At 56.6% G+C, this 15,010-nt stretch overlaps 2 protein-coding genes and 1 long non-coding RNA gene across 6 annotated transcripts; 1 reads left to right on the forward strand and 2 right to left on the reverse strand.

The window, feature by feature from the left end:
* Positions 1-1,574: 1,574 nt before the first annotated feature.
* Positions 1,575-11,576, reverse strand: ZBTB17 (zinc finger and BTB domain containing 17). 4 transcript variants are annotated; one of them, XM_069780436.1, is made up of 17 exons: positions 11,445-11,576; positions 9,941-10,039; positions 9,340-9,457; positions 6,892-7,098; positions 6,535-6,723; positions 6,100-6,261; positions 5,830-5,958; positions 5,133-5,371; positions 4,896-5,038; positions 4,129-4,429; positions 3,933-4,020; positions 3,254-3,370; positions 3,030-3,150; positions 2,742-2,872; positions 2,434-2,649; positions 2,079-2,168; positions 1,575-1,959 (listed from the first exon to the last, which is right to left on the reverse strand). In XM_069780436.1, exons 2-17 carry the CDS (start codon positions 9,944-9,946, stop codon positions 1,673-1,675), a joined length of 2,544 nt encoding a protein of 847 aa, XP_069636537.1. In that variant the 5' UTR covers positions 9,947-10,039; positions 11,445-11,576; the 3' UTR covers positions 1,575-1,672. The 4 variants fall into 4 exon arrangements, with proteins under 4 accessions (XP_069636537.1, XP_069636535.1, XP_069636536.1 ...); XM_069780434.1 differs by having other exon boundaries at positions 6,100-6,264; XM_069780435.1 differs by having other exon boundaries at positions 6,100-6,264; positions 11,496-11,526.
* Positions 11,577-11,693: 117 nt separating this feature from the next.
* LOC138685179 (uncharacterized) lies at positions 11,694-12,033 on the forward strand. Its single transcript, XR_011324461.1, has 2 exons — positions 11,694-11,789; positions 11,908-12,033. It is a non-coding gene; the product is annotated as an uncharacterized lncRNA (long non-coding RNA).
* Positions 12,034-13,221: 1,188 nt separating this feature from the next.
* Positions 13,222-14,776, reverse strand: HSPB7 (heat shock protein family B (small) member 7). The gene is made up of 3 exons (XM_009916773.2): positions 14,530-14,776; positions 14,157-14,290; positions 13,222-13,735 (listed from the first exon to the last, which is right to left on the reverse strand). Exons 1-3 carry the CDS (start codon positions 14,654-14,656, stop codon positions 13,550-13,552), a joined length of 447 nt encoding a protein of 148 aa, XP_009915075.2. The 5' UTR covers positions 14,657-14,776; the 3' UTR covers positions 13,222-13,549.
* Positions 14,777-15,010: the final 234 nt, after the last annotated feature.

Raw genomic sequence — 15,010 nt, forward strand, 5'->3', positions numbered from 1 at the left:
CAGTCTGCCACTGTCAGTGTGTCCGGTTGGATGGACAGCTGTCTGTTTGTCTGGATGACCCTGCAACTGTCTGTCACACCCACCATGCACCCAGCCATCCGCTCATCTGTGTGTCTGGCTGTACGTGCAACTGTCCGTACGGATGTACAGCCATCCATCTATCTGGAGCTGCAACTGTCCATCCGTCCGGCCGGATGTGCAATTGTGCACCCATCCATGTTTCTAGCTGGACGGTCACCCGTCTGTGTGTCCAGCTGGATGTGGAACTGTCTGTGTGTCCGGCCAGATGGGCACCTGTCCATACAGCTGTCCAGCCATCCATGCAACTGTCCATGTGTCCAGCTGGATGAGCAACTGTCTCCAGGTGGACATGCAACTGTCCATGTGTCCGTCTGTCTGTGCCTCCATACCCATCCCCATTACCCCACCTGGGGCACTGGGGGAACAGAGCAGGGGTTGCACATCCAGCTGGACACAGTTACACAACCGTCCGTGTGTCCCTCACTCACCCCGGGGCACTGGTGGGGGGGAAGGCTTTCAGGCCCAATCCTGGCTCCAGACACACAGATGGGTGCATGGACAGATGGACACATGGCCTACAGTGGGGGTAAAGTGTCTGATCCCGCCCACGGGTGGCCCCAAGGAGGGAGGCTGTATGTCTGGCTTGACATCCAGCTGTGTGTCCACCCATGCACCCATCCATGTGTCTATCCCCATCACCCTCCCCAGGGTGCTGGGGTGGGGTTCAGGCCTGGTCCTAACTTGAGGGTCCCTAGGACCCCCCTCCCCAGGTGGGTTTGTGCCCCAGGGCACCCTGAGAAGAGCCCCTTCCCCCTGCGGAGCCCCCCAGGGTCCCTCAGCCTGGACCCCATGCTCTGGTTGGGTGTCCCCGTGCCCCCCCGCCTCCCCCCGCATTGGGGGACACAGCATCCCCTCAGCTCCAGCCCTGAGGGGGACAAGGAACAGGGCTGGAGCCAGTGCTGACCTCCCTAGAGCCCTGCCCGCCCCCCCCACCCCGCAGCACCCACATGGGGTAACAGGGATGGGGACAGACACACAGACAGCTGCATGTCCCCTGACCCTGGGACACCCCCCCCCCCCCCCCCCAGTCCTACCCCTCTGTGGCAGCACAGCCTGGGGGGGGGTCCCCTGTGGGCAGGGCAGGGCAGGGCTGGCCTCACAGCACCCCTGCCTTGGTGCTGGGGCAGCAGCAGCACCTTTTTGTCCTTTTTTTTAACCCAAACCAGGCTCTCCTCTGCCTCCAGCCCTGCCTGCCCTCAGCCCAGGGGTGGGGGGGCAAGGATCTCCCCTCACTTTAACCCAAAATGGCCATTGGCCACTCTTGGGAAGTGCACCTTTTTTACCTTTATCGTCTCAATTATCCCCATTTTCAATGGATCGCACCCTTGTTAGCAATTAAACGAGTATTTCATTAATCCCTGATAGGCTCCAGCTCTGCAGGAACCCCTTCTTCCCTTTGCAGCAGGACCAGACCCAAAGCATCATCTGGGGGGGCAGGGCTACAAAATGGCTGCAGCGCCCAGCCCTCCCCGCCCCCTCCCGAGCATCAGCCATTAGAAAATATTGCAATTTATTCCATCTTTTTCCTTCCAGAAATACACTTTTTACACCATTTCCAAGCAGCTGTCTTTTAAATAAAGGCGAGGGGGAGTCACTCTGCAGGGGGCTGACCCTCCCCGGTTGTGGGTGCGGGGGCCAGGGGGGCGGTGGGGGGTTCGGGGGGGCCGTCGCGGGTTCGGAAGAGGAGTTCTCCGGCGGGAATGACCTGCTCCGTTTGCCAAGCAGCAGCAGTTCCATATTGCTGGTAAAAGTCTGTGTCGGCCTGGAACATGACGAGGGCTTGGGCCGTGTGGATACGGACGTGCTGCGCCAGGCTGGTAGCATCCAGGAATTTTTCCCCGCAGGAATCGCAGGCGTAGAGGATCTGGGTGTTGGGGTCTGCAAGGAAAAAGGTTGGGAGAGGTGGGAACGACGGGATGATGACCCTGGGGTGAGGGGGTGGGGTGGGGCAGGAACCGGCTGACACCCCCCCCTCCCTGCCTTCTCCATCTCCTCACCTGCTTCTTGCACTTGCTTCACCGCTTTGGTGATCTCGGCTTTAAGTGCTTCGGTCTCGTCTGCCGTCACTGCGGCCGCTACAGGGACCACTGCGGGGGGAGAGAAGGGGGAAGGCGATGGCGAGGGGGATGCGAAGAGATGCGGGGGCAGATCCTGGCTGGATTTTGCCCCTCATGGTTTTTGGGAGGAGACTCCAGCCTGGGGGTGACATTTCCCAGCCTCAGGCCACAGCAAAGGGCGTTGCACCCCACAGATAAGACTCCAAGCTCCTTTGGGATGGCTCCAAGACCCCCAAGCTGCACCCCATGGATAAGTTTCCTTTTCGGGATGGTTCCTGGGATCCCCCCAGCTCACCCGTGAGCTGTGTGACAGCAGTGGCAGCCAGCGCCTCGGTGGCCAGTGTCACCATGTCATCAGAAGCCACTGTGACGATGTTGACCTCGTCGCCTTCCTCAGGCTCAAGGATTTTGATGCCCGCCTTGCCCTGATGGACTGTCTTCACATGGGAACGCAGGTTGTCCACCCGGTTGAAGCCCCGGCCACACTTGTCGCACAGGAATGGCTTCTCCCCTGGGGAAGAGATGAGAAATGTGGGGGTGGTTCAAGATTTGGGGGGCTGTTAATGATTTGGGGGGCTGTCAGGGAGTCCTCGCAGTACCCACCGGTGTGGATAATGATGTGTTTGGAGAGATCGCCCACGTTAACGAAGGCTTTGTTGCAGACGGTGCATTTGTGGGGTCGGATATTATCATGATGGCGGATGTGGTTGGCCAGTTGGCTTGACTGCACGAACCTTGAAGGGGACAAACAATGGTCACCACGATCCCTGTCCCCAGTGATAACATCCGGGCACCTCCATCCACCCTCCACAACCAAGTGCCAGAACAGCACCCAGCCATAGAGGGTGTGTGGAGGTGCTCCCCCCCGAATTTCAGGGGGTGGACCCTCACCTCTTGCCACAGCGTTCACAGACGTAGGGCTTCTCCCCCGTGTGCTGGCGCACGTGGGCAATGAGGGAGCTCGCTTGGGTGAAGGCTTTCCCGCAGATCAAGCACTGGCACGGCTTCTCTCCTGCAGGAGAAAAGGGAAACGTGTGTGTGGATCAACAACCCAGGGACGGCGACCATGTGGGCTCCCAAAATCCCTTGGGGAAAGAGCAGAGCTGCGTCCCTACCAGTGTGGATGCGGACGTGTCGCTGCAGTGCCCCGGGGTCGGCGAATTGACGCTGGCAGTGGACACAGACGTAGGGTTTCTCCCCGCTGTGGATTCGGAGGTGCCGTTTCAGGTTGCCTGAGAGCAGAGGAGGCTCAGCTGGGTGGCACAGGGACATCAGCTCCCTCCCTCCACCCCTCCCAGCGACCCAGTAGCTCCCTTGGGAAAGCCTGTCACTATTTACGGAGCAGAAACCCTGCAGGGATCAAGGGAAGCTGGCTGCACCTCGCCCAGAGCCAAGGATCAGGCGATAATGTGGTGGCGGGGACAGCCAGAACAAGGATCCCATTTTTGAGGGGATGGAGAGACTCCGTCGGGCTTGTCCAGACCCCTCTGGCTCTACAGCCATTTGGGGAGATGAGAGGAGATGTCCCCGTTCCCAAAAGCTGGATCAAGGGCTCCTTCCAGGAGCATCCCTGGGCTGCGATCCCATGGAGGGACACCAGCCCGGCCCCACAGAAGGGGGAGAAATTTATGCACTATAACCGTGGCAACACAGTTAAGAGGTTTAAACCCTCCTGTGCCCAGGATGAAATCCTTCCTCTGGCTGCAAACCCCCCACAGAGTGGTCCCTGTCCCCTCCCCCAGGTCAGCCAAACCTCTGTCACTTGCACCTCACCACCTACCAACCCCGCGCTACCTGAAGTGGTGAACTGTTTGCCGCACTCCCGACACTTCAGGGGCCCATCTGCGATGTGAATTTTCAAGTGAGCCTTCAAGTTCCCCACCTGGTGACAGACAGAGGGATGCAGAGAGCCCCCCCACATCACCCCCATCTCCCTCCAGAGGGATCTGAACAGCTCTGGGTCCGGCTCTTCCCCCCTCACCCAACTCACCTGGTTGAATTTCTTGTCGCAGTGGGGACACTTGTGCTCCTTGTCGGTGTCGTGGGTCTCCAGGTGCCGCATTTTAGAGGTGGGATCGGAGAAGGAGCGCCCGCAGTAGTCACACTGGTACGGTTTCTCTCCGCTGTGGACCAGCTGGTGCCGCTTGAGGTTGCCGGAGGTGGTGAAGAGCTTGCCGCAGTCATCACAGCGGTATTTGGCCTCCCCCGTGTGCCGTTTCTTGTGAAGGTTCAGCAGGCTGATGAGGCGGTAGCTCTTCCCGCACTCTTCGCAGCCGTAGGGCTTCAACGGGCTGTGGGGGAGGCAGGACTGTCACACCCAGCAGGGGAAGAACCAGCATGCTGAGCTCTCACCACCCTGCTCCAAGCTCCACCACCCCAGCTAAACCCATCCGGATCCCACAGGATGTCCTGAAGCAATGCAAAAGGAAAGGACAAGGGCAGAAAGTTCATCTCCTCCCAGACCACCCCAACATGCTGATGGATTTCACAAGGACTTTGATCTTTTGCAGCAAAAGCTACATTTTTTGGTGCTGCCAGTGTCTTTTCGCAGCTGGTGCCATCCAAACGAGCTGCTGGGAGTCTCCAACCCTGCAACACCGATCCCTCCGGATGGGTGCGAGAGGCAGAGTGGTGTCGGCTGCTGCACCGGCCTCTTGCTCAAACCCTTATGCCCTCAGCCAGCTACTGGCATCGGCACAAGCTTTTCTCCACTCAACTCGACCCGGTGGCACCTCTCGGTCCCCGGTGTTGCCGTACCTGTGCGTCTTCTCGTGGGCTTTGCATGCAGCTGGGTCAGAGAAGGCTTTGTTACACTCCCTGCAGGAGAAGGGTTTCTCGCCGGTGTGGATACGGATGTGCCGCTTGAAGTTACCGGTGTGGGTAAACTCCTTCCCGCAGTCCTAGGGATGGAGAGAGACAGGCGCAGGTGCGGCTGGTGACGCCCGGTGTCTCCAAGGGACTGGAGACCCCGCTCGGGGCCACGGCCAGCCTCACCTCACACTTGTGCGTGACAGAGCCGTAGGCTTTCGACTCAGTCCTGTCGCTGTAAGTACCCGAACGCAGCAGACGGGTTTCACCCGAGTTTTCCTGCCCAGAATCGGTGCTCCCTGATTCGTTATCTTCGGCATTTTCTCCATTTTCTAACCGGGGCTGCTCTTCCTCAGGGATTTTAGCCTCCTCTTCTTCCTCTGCTGTCATGTCCCCCTCTTCCTCCTTCCCTTCCAGCTCCATCTCTGTAGGCAGTTAGAAAACGAGGATGCTAAAGATTGGGAGCAGCATCAGAGACACAAAACCCACCTGTACTTCCTAACTCTAAGCCTGGGTTTAAGGCGATGGGGATTAGACCTCCCCTACTGTACTCGGGGAAATCCTGGTACTCCATCGCACGAGACACAGGCACTGAGACCCCTGCCTGGCGTCAGTTTGGATTTGCAGTTTATTAGCCCTAAAATCCAAAAGTCTGTGCAGACAGAGGAGCACTTCCCAACCTCTCCTAGCTCTGCCCCAAGAAAAACTGCTCCTGTGAGCTCCGCAACTTGCGGGAGACGGTGTTTGCACAGCAAAACTCACACTAACAAAATTAATTGCATGGAAAACAAGGCTTCAACCCTTGCCCGGCTTTGTTTCAGCCCTGCTGAAGGAAATAGGCAGGCAGCAAAGTCCTTGCCACCGCCCTCACTCACAGACACACCTCCCGTTTCGGCACCCCGAGAGATGTTGCCTTTCGCTGCGAGGCTGCTGCTGCCAACCACGTTCTCCACTGGCTGAGGGTGGCTGGGAAATTCAGCATTGGGGCCCTCTTGGATGGCAGCATCTGCCCCTATGAACAACAGAGTGTCTCGGGCTCACTCGAGGAAACACGCAGGCTCCACATAGCGGAGTCCAGCAGCAGGACAGGGTGTGTTGTGGGGGCAAGGGGGGGTGACAGAGGGATTTTGGGTGTCATCCCTTGGTGGCTCACCTTCTTGGCCACCCAGGTGCTCCGTCTGTGCCTCAGGCTGTGCTGCTGCAGCCATGGGCGTCTCTTCCTTCACCTCCAGGTTGGGAGGAACTGGTTTTATTTTGTCAGTATCACCCAGTGCTTCTGCCGCTGACGTCTTGTCTTCAACGGTTGCCTTGTTAGCTGCTGCGAGGGAAGAGGCAAGTGCTCCAGCTTTTGCTGCCTGCGCAGGGGCACCCCAAGGGCTGCTAGAAGGATCCCCAGATCCCATAAAGATTCAAAGCAGCATCAGCTCTTCAACTGCTGGTGCCGCACAAGGGGATCAAACCCCATCCAGACATCCTTGCGCACCAGATGGACCCAGCACATGGGTTTGGATGGGGGCCAGAGAGGGTGACTGCTTTGTGGAGCAATTTTGAGTCTCCTTGGATGAGGGAAAGAGAGGTGGCTACATACCGATCTCGGCGGGGGGCTGCTGGCTCTCGGTGAGGCTTTCTGCCGGCACGGCAAGAGACTTGAGAGCGTTGCAAGCACTGACGATCTCCTGCATCTGGAGGAAACCCGCCACAGCCAGCACATCTTCCACGTTGTCGGGGTTTAGGCTTAGCTTAGCCGTGTACATGAATTCCAAAACCTGACCCAGGCCTGCAAGGGAGGCAACACAACCATAGATGAGCTCCCACCTCTCGGATGCACAATTTTCAAAAGCCCAAAGTGTACGAAATAACAGGCTGAAGAGCCTCCCTCAAACCCTGGGCACAAAACCACTTCATTTAAGTAGCTCAGGGCAATATCGGATAAGCCTCTGCCTACCTGCCGCATTGCTGATGTCGAGGTGCACCACGTCCTTCTGGTCAACAAAAAGCATCCTGAAATACTCGCTGCAGGCTGCCAGCACGGCTTTGTGGGCCTTGAAGTCGATGCCGTCCACCACGAAGGTGCAGTCACACAGCAAACCCAGCTGCCGCTGCTGGTTCAGCTGTTCCAGGACTTGCTTGCTGTGCTGGGGGAAATCCATGGCTGCAGGGAGAAAAAAAAAAATCCCAGGAGGGGGGTGAGGTGGGTGCCGACACCGCGTTGGAAAGGGCCACGAAGCAGGACAGACCCAAAACCCACGGATCAACCACAACCCAACCACCTTGTTAGTTAAAAAATGTGGCCCAAAAAGCCTAATTTCAGCTCCTCACTACAGCCACCTGCCTCCCCCACCAAAAACAACCTCAAAACCTCTCCTATGACAGCCACAATGCCAACATGGGCCTAGAGAAAGAGTTGATTGAACAGCCAATATATTTTTTTGCCATCCTAACAGCATTTAAAATACGTTTATTGCTCTTCAACCGGCCCAAGCTGTGAGCAGGAACCCTGTTGTCTCTGCAAACACAAGTGCCATCATCCCTTCAGCGAGTAGGTGGTGCTACCGCTCCCGCCGAAGGCACAGCGCGGAAAGCATTCATCTAAATCTTCAAGCTCCTGCTCATTTTAGGCGCTTGCATCATGATATGGAGGGATTTTTATTATTTTATTGTGTGTTTGGAGGGAGTTCTCCCTGCTCAAAGCACGACTTTGCCTGAGGAAAGCTGCAAACTCCTGGAAACACTGCAAAAGCCCATTTCCCATTTTCCAATGAGGTCCTTGTCGGCAAAGGTTGAGAGGCACCACGAGCTTGACCTGCTGCCACATGTTGGGTTTTCTCCTGAGCTGCACTTGCAAGGCACAGGGTAGAGAATGAAGGGTTTTCGCTAAGCTTCATTTTCCAAAAATGATTCCTGTGCAGTCTGAAGGGATCACTTCATTGCTTGGGAGCAAGGAAGGAGGAGAAAGCAAATGGGGACTGTCCACAGTTATTGTTCAATCTGCCAGGCCAGGAAGTCCCTAAAGCTCTGGATGCTGGAAGAAGCAAGGTTATGGCCATGGAAATACTCTTGGTTTCCATGCTAAGTTGGTATTTGGTGTCTCTCTGAAGGTTTCCAGCCCACAGCGGTTGCTTTTCCACTTTACCAGCTCTTAAAAACAGCATGGAGTCTCAGGTTGGCAAAAGGTGAAGGGTTTGGATCCACTTTCAAGCAGCTGCGAGCATGTCCTTTCCTCCAGATCTGTTCCAGCGTGCACAAGTGCGCAGCAGGCGAGCACCGTGGGCAGAGGGAGCCTCCTCCTGTCTGCTGTGGGTGCTAGCAACATGCTCAGTGAAAGATCTGCCCAAGGATAGATTCGGCTTCTAAAATCATTCCAGGCGGGGACGAGAAGCCCAGACACCACCGACAGCATTGTATCACATGCGGACAAAGTTTCACTCTCAAAAAATGCTGTTTGTGTTTGCAATTAACTCACCTCCACGACTTTCCCCCAGCTCTCCAAAACACGGGGTAGTTTTTAATCAAACGCCCACAGCCTGTCCCAAAATATATCCCTTGAGAGCCAGAAAAATCAGTATTTGTATCAAAATCTGTCTAAACCCCCGCATACATATGACCCTGTAACATTTGCAAAGGAAGCTCTGGAAAAAAAGGGAAGGATTTTCCCAGCAGGACAAACAATGCTGCCTTCTGTGCTCGGAAAGCTCTGCACAGCAGGACCTGAGAAATCACGACGGTTTGATGCACTAAAAGGCTATTTTCAGTAATTTGTAGGAGGCACTTTGCATCTGAATGATGATTTTTATCGCTCCCCAATTGGACTTGCCTCAGCTTCACACCCAAGCTTTGCAAAGGAAGCAAAATCCCAAGAAACTCAACTCCTCCTGAAAAACTTCATCTTTTCTGCCGTTTCCTCCGTAATGTCACGTTACAGCTTCATCGGGGCACGCAAGTGCAGCGGGGCAGAGGCTGGGATGAGCTGCGTATTGCCCTCACACCCAAACCCAGCACCCAACATCCCCCAGCCGCTGAGATCACTTTTGTACACTAAAATCCCTGACTCCAAGCCTTAAAAATCCCAAATATCTGGATCAAAAAACCCACAGTGCACCCAAAATGCCACTTGGTTCCTTGCCACCACTTGGGCAGGGCCAGTTTACGGCTCCAGTGCCGAGATCCGCCTCCTTCCCCGACCAAACGGGATGCACTGAAATGGGGATGGATCTGGGGATGGATCCATGGAGGGCAAATACCAGATCAGGCATTGCTGGTCCACCTGACCACTAAATAAATTAGCTCCTGTTAGCGCAAACCCATTGCTGTCAGCTGTTTAAGATCCAAGGACAAGCGTCAGAGCTCCTGGCCTGAAAAACAAAGATAAGTCAGGATCGATGCCTGAACTCACCCCTGCGCTGCAAGGAGTGGAGATATCTGGAGGACCAAGGCTGCGGGTGAGACAGTTGCGGCTCTCCTCCGGAGTCTTCCCTCTTCACAGTGCTCAAGTCAGTCTCTATGCAGCCATCCTGGAAGAAACGGGAGGAAAAGCTCCATTTTAAAACCCAAACCTCTGTGTCAAAGGCACCACGGTCCGATGTCACCAGCCCAGGACCGGGCACCCCCCGATTTCACCTCGTCGGAGGCACGCTGAGACACAGCTGCTTCCCCTCCTCACGTGGCTGTCAAGCCTCTCATTACCCGATTAATCATGGAAAAGCTTTGTTATGAGAATACCCACGCCTGCTGCATGTGCTCGCAGAGAAAAATACAGCAGCTACGGTCCCAGGGAGCTTCCCACATGAGCTCCATTAAGCTCTTTTGCTTATTAATAACATGAACCTCTCCCTGTACCTGCCACCCAAGTGTCTACATATTAAAAAATTCCCAAAGCCTCAATAAATTGGAAAAAAGTAGTGGTTTAAATGTCGCCTTTCAATGCTGTCACCATCCAGCCATCCATTCTTATGCTGAGAAGATAAAAAGGAAGAGGGGGTTTACTTTCTGCCTACCGTCATCTCCCTTCTTGTGTGTCAGCTTGGGGAACAAAGCAGCCCTAATCCTTTCAGTCTCTGCGAAGAGGAGTCTGTCCTCATTTCCAGTAACTGATTCTGCAACATTTTCAGTTAAAAAAATAAAGTTAAGAGCTGATCTGACCAGAGCATTCAAGGTACAGATGTGCTAGTAAGACTAATTATGAAACAGAAAAGGGCTCTGGAGTTTGGGGTCAGCAGTGAAACCAGAAGTTGAGCTCACGTTCAGCTCAAGTAAGGGCGGGGGGGAAATAATCACAAATGACAACAGGCAGGAAAAAAACATGAAGAGGAACTAAAAGGAGAAAGATACGAGGAGTGAGATGAGCAGAGATGCTCTGGACCCCCCCCAGCGAACAGACACCCTGCAGATCCCTTGGTTATTTAGTTTTCAGGCCCAAGGATACACTTGTGCAGCTCCTGATGTGGCTGTGCAGGCAGGGCTCCCCGCAGGTAACCGGAGCCCTGGGCTGCAGCAGGCAGAGAGCCAGCGGGGCCACCGAGACATCGCCAGACCTTGAGCTCTGCCGTGAAAACCACCCATTTCTGCGGTGTCCGGATGATGAACTACAAAACCTTCATCTTCTTGCAAAAAACCTGCCTTCAGAACACTGCCCATTCTCTGAAATTTTGGCAGAAGCTTCTGATGCAGAAATGCAATTAAGGAAATGCGGCTTGTCCACAAAATGCGTCATCCGTGCCCGAAAAGTGACGCCCGCAGAGGGCACGTACAGCCAGTATGGGCTGTCATCACGCCAAAAAAAAGATGCCAGAAGATGAGGAAACACCCTTTTTTTCCTTGAGCTGCTGCATGATACTTTGAAGTCTTCTCCACTCTTCTGTTGGTGACATCCTTGATGCGCAGGTAGACAGCTTGTGTGGCGTCAGGGGACTCGTCTCACGCTGTGTTGGCTGCCAGGGCCGTGTCCCCGGCAGACGTCTTACCGTATCCTGAGGGGATGGTGGCTGCCCCACGCATGGGGGGACATGGCTTGGCTCCTGACCTCGCTCCAAATCACCCCACGGCTCTGGGGGGCGGGGAACACACACACATGTCTCCACAGTAGACATGGACACCCTGGTGAGGGTGGGCTGGCGAGGACCCCTGCAAGCACCAGCAGCTCCCCGTTCCCCTCACAACAGCCGCCCTAGACCTCAGCGCAGGGCCCGGCAGCGGCCTGAAGGGGGGGGGGCACACGGAGTGGGGGGCGCAAACCCGGGGGGAAAGAGCTGCCACAGGACCCCTGAGGTGCTAAAGGGACGGGGGGACTCCCACGCAGCCTCCCCTCAAAAAAACCGGGGGTCGCACACCGGGGTGCCCCCCAAAAGGGCTCCTTTTTGGGGAGGACCCCCCAAGCAGCCAGCTGGGCCGCAACCCCCTTCCCCTCCCAGTCCCCGTCTCCGCCCAAGGCCCCTCCTCCTCAGGCCCTCCAGCCCCCTCCCAGCCCCTCCCCGGGTTCCCCTTCGCCACCCCCACCGCTACCTGCCATGCCGGGCCCGGCGGGGGCCTCACATCGCCGCCCGCAGCGCTCACCGTGACACCGACCAGACAAAGGGCGCCGCCATCTTGGCACCGGGCGGAAGCGGCGTCGCCCCCCCCACCTCCTCCGCCCACCGACGGCGCCACGGCACATGCGCGGCGCGGGGACTGCGCATGCGTAGATGTGGGGGAGTGGGTCACGTGGCGCCGCCTTCTGTTCCGCTCCTCCTCCTTTCCCCTCTCCTCAGCTGCGCCGCCATGACAGTGCGGGGATGGCGGGAGGAGGGATGCTGTGAGGGGCCGATTCTACGGCTCCGTGAGGGTTAAAGGGCCCTGTTCCACTACCCTGTGTGCCCCTGAGGGCTTCGGTTCCCCCCACCCCCGCCAAGGTTGCCCACAGCCCCAGGCACGCCAGTAGGCCCTGGCATCGAGCAGCCGCCATGATGGCAGCTGGGTTTCTCCACAGGGAACAGGCCCAGCGTGGTCGTCTCGATGTTGCGCAAGGTGGGCCCTCTGCGTGGGCAGGCCCCCTCAGGCAAATGTGCAGGGCCAGGTGGTGTGAGGAGCCCTGTGTGGCTTTGAAGGTGGCCATTTGATGGTATGCGTTGCAAGGTACCAGTGAGTTTGGGCAGGTGCAGGCAGGCGGCTGGAGAGTAGGCAGCCCCAAAAGTGTAATATTCCTATCAACCTGTTTTCTGCTAAGTCTGGATTTCCCAGCCTGCCTGCCCAAAATGAGCCTGTAGTGGGGCCGGGCAGCTGCGGAGTTTGTTTGGCACTGGGGCTCTGAGCTGTCCCTTTGCCCGCTCCCTGGCAGGGAAATCTCCCCTGTGCAAAAGAAGCTGGGTTTGGGGAGAAAAAGGTTGGGTTTGGTTTTTTCTCCTTTTGCTGGAGCTTCGTGGGTGAGGGCCACCCGCCAGCCTGTCACCACTAGATGGCAATCGGTGACCGCAGCCTGTGGCTCACTGGGTGCTGGGGTGCCCTGGGCACCCAGGGGTGGCATTTTGGGGCAGAGCAGACACATCCTATCGCAGAGGATCAACGACAGGGCATCGCCGCTGCTCCCCGCCTCCATAGCTCCAATTTCCTAACCCGTGCTGGGGGCTTTTACAGTCATTAAAGAGCTCTTTAAATAACTTTGAAACCACCCGAGGAGGTGGTGGAAGAGCTGTGTGTGGTTGTGTGTGTCCCTGACACTGCAGGTGTGTTAATGCAAGTCATGAGTTGTTAGGGGACAAGCGGGGACGAGTTGACCTCAAAGCTTGAGCAGCAACACGAGCTGGACGGCGTGTCGTAGCTATAAACAGCCACTCGCCCCAAACGGGCGCCTCGCTGTTGTTTGTACACACAGGGAGATGGAGCCGGGCCCTTGGGGGGGAGATTCAGGGGAGCTTTTTGGCCCCCCAAAAGAAGCCGGTTTGACAGGCAGGCTGGGACCATCATCCCAGCTCCTGCCACTGCTCCGGGCTTCCCCGAAGGCGATGGGTGTGGGTGGGCGAGGAGAGGAGGAGGATTTGGTGACCTTCCAGGTGGGCTGACGGCCGAACAGCTGAGGGAATCGCTCAGAAATAGAGCAGTGAGGAAGAAATGAGTCACCCTGGGCTGGAAATAAATGGGGCCGTGGGCACCAGAGGGGAGCCGGGGTGGCTCCTCTCCTGTGGTTTTGTTGGGAAGGAGGAATCGCTCGTGGTACCCTTTACCGAGACACCCCTTGAGGCTGAACCCACAGCCCTTTTGGGGGGAAAAGCATCAAGAAAACATTAAAAAACAGAGGAAGCAGTGGTCAGGCGTTCTCAATAATTTATCACAAGCTGTATATACAGAGACAACCTCCACCAGAGGGTCGGGGAAGGGAACCTTGCTCCTCACTCCCAGCAGGGCTCTTGGCACACTGGATCTTCCCCATCAACCCTCACCGGCTAAAAATTGCCGGAGCCAGGACTCCCCTCCGGAGTTTCTCCAGTGGGTGATGGGATGCGTCTCTCCATGCTGGCCCCTCAGCTCCCCCTTCACGGGGGAGCGTTCCCGTCCCCTACCCCACATCCCACCTTCTTCCCAAATCACCCAAATAATTAACGAAGGAGGCGGGGGGAAAAGGGACCCCCGATCCCTCAGATCTTGATCTCAGTCCGGAAGGTTTGCTGGACGTGTTCGGTGTGTTTGGCGGGCTGTCGCTGAGCCCGGATGGTCAACGTGCCATCATCCCCCAGCGAGGATGACACCGACGTGGGGTCCACATCTTCAGGCAGCTGGCATTTATGGGTGAAGGTGTTCATGACGGTGCCATCCGTGGCCAGCTGGGAAAAAAAAATATGGGTGAAAAGAGGTGATTTTGGGGTGTAAGTGGAACAGGGGCTCATTGTTCCCTGCCCTTGGGTGAGGCTGGTGGGCGTGCCTTGTGTGTGGTGGTAATATTGATCTCCCCAGGGGGACAGGTGGGATGTGGGTGACATCAGCGGGAGGACAAAGGTGCTTTTTTTTTTCTGTTCCCACCCTCCCCAGGAGGAGGGTGATTACAGGGCACGAGTTTGTTGGGTCTCATGGGCTTCACTCTTGCAAAATACAGGGTGAAAAGACAAGGAAATGGTGAATTAAACCCCACTGGGGTTATGGCCGGAGCCGTTAGGAAGTCAGGTGGGAGTTGGGGGATCCCCCTGGTTGAGGATTTTGGGGTCCCCCACACTTTGGGGGTGAGTGGGGAAGGGAGGGAGCACCCACCTTCTCGGCATGCACCTCGATCTGGTTGTTGGAGGTGGTGACGATGATGTCCTCAGGGGCGAAGTCACTGACATCCACCGTGAACTGATAGGTATTACCCAAAGTCTTCACCGTGCCGGTATTGCTGGGCCGAGCTGCCGGAGACAGGGGGTGTGTGTGACAGCCATGGTTCAGTGGGAGTCCCCTCCCTAGACACCTCTCAGGGTCACAGCCCTATTTCGGCGGGGGTCCCCCCTAAACGCCTCTCCCACAGGTCTGGCTGTTGCCCAAGCCCCCCAGGACCAGTGCTGGGGGGGCAAGAAGCATCACCGACTTCCCCCTTTGCTATCTCTCCCAACCCTAAAAACGGGGTGCCTCCCTCCCCCAAACTCACCTGGGAACCCCAAGGTCTCGCCACGGGGCCGGACAAAGCTCCCAAAAAGCTCCATGGTGCCGGCGGGTGACGCCGACTGGTGAAAGCTGCGCTCCGATCGGAAAGCAGCCGAGGATTTCACGTTCATCCACTGCTTCCCCTCACCACCACCTCTGACCCCCAGCTCCCGCTGGGGAGGAAGAGCGAAGCTCCCTTCTTCGTCCTCCTCCTGGCGAAGGCTGGTTATTTCGGGGGGGGGCAGCTTGACGAGCTTTTTAAAGCCTCGTTAAGGCTCCCGGCCGCCTGCCAGACCTCTCGTAAAACGGGCTAAATTTAGGTCTTGCGCCGAAGACGGTGGAAAATTTCCCCTCTCTGTCCCCCCCCGCAACGCCGTGGAATGCGATGCCGGCATTCCTGCCTATTATTAAGGAATAATAATGATAATTAATTAAATTACTTATTAAATACTCCCTGCCCCGGGATGTACTTGGGGATTGGGAGC

Source organism: Haliaeetus albicilla, chromosome 4 (assembly GCF_947461875.1).
Source record: "Haliaeetus albicilla chromosome 4, bHalAlb1.1, whole genome shotgun sequence".
Classification (NCBI taxonomy): domain Eukaryota; kingdom Metazoa; phylum Chordata; class Aves; order Accipitriformes; family Accipitridae; genus Haliaeetus; species Haliaeetus albicilla.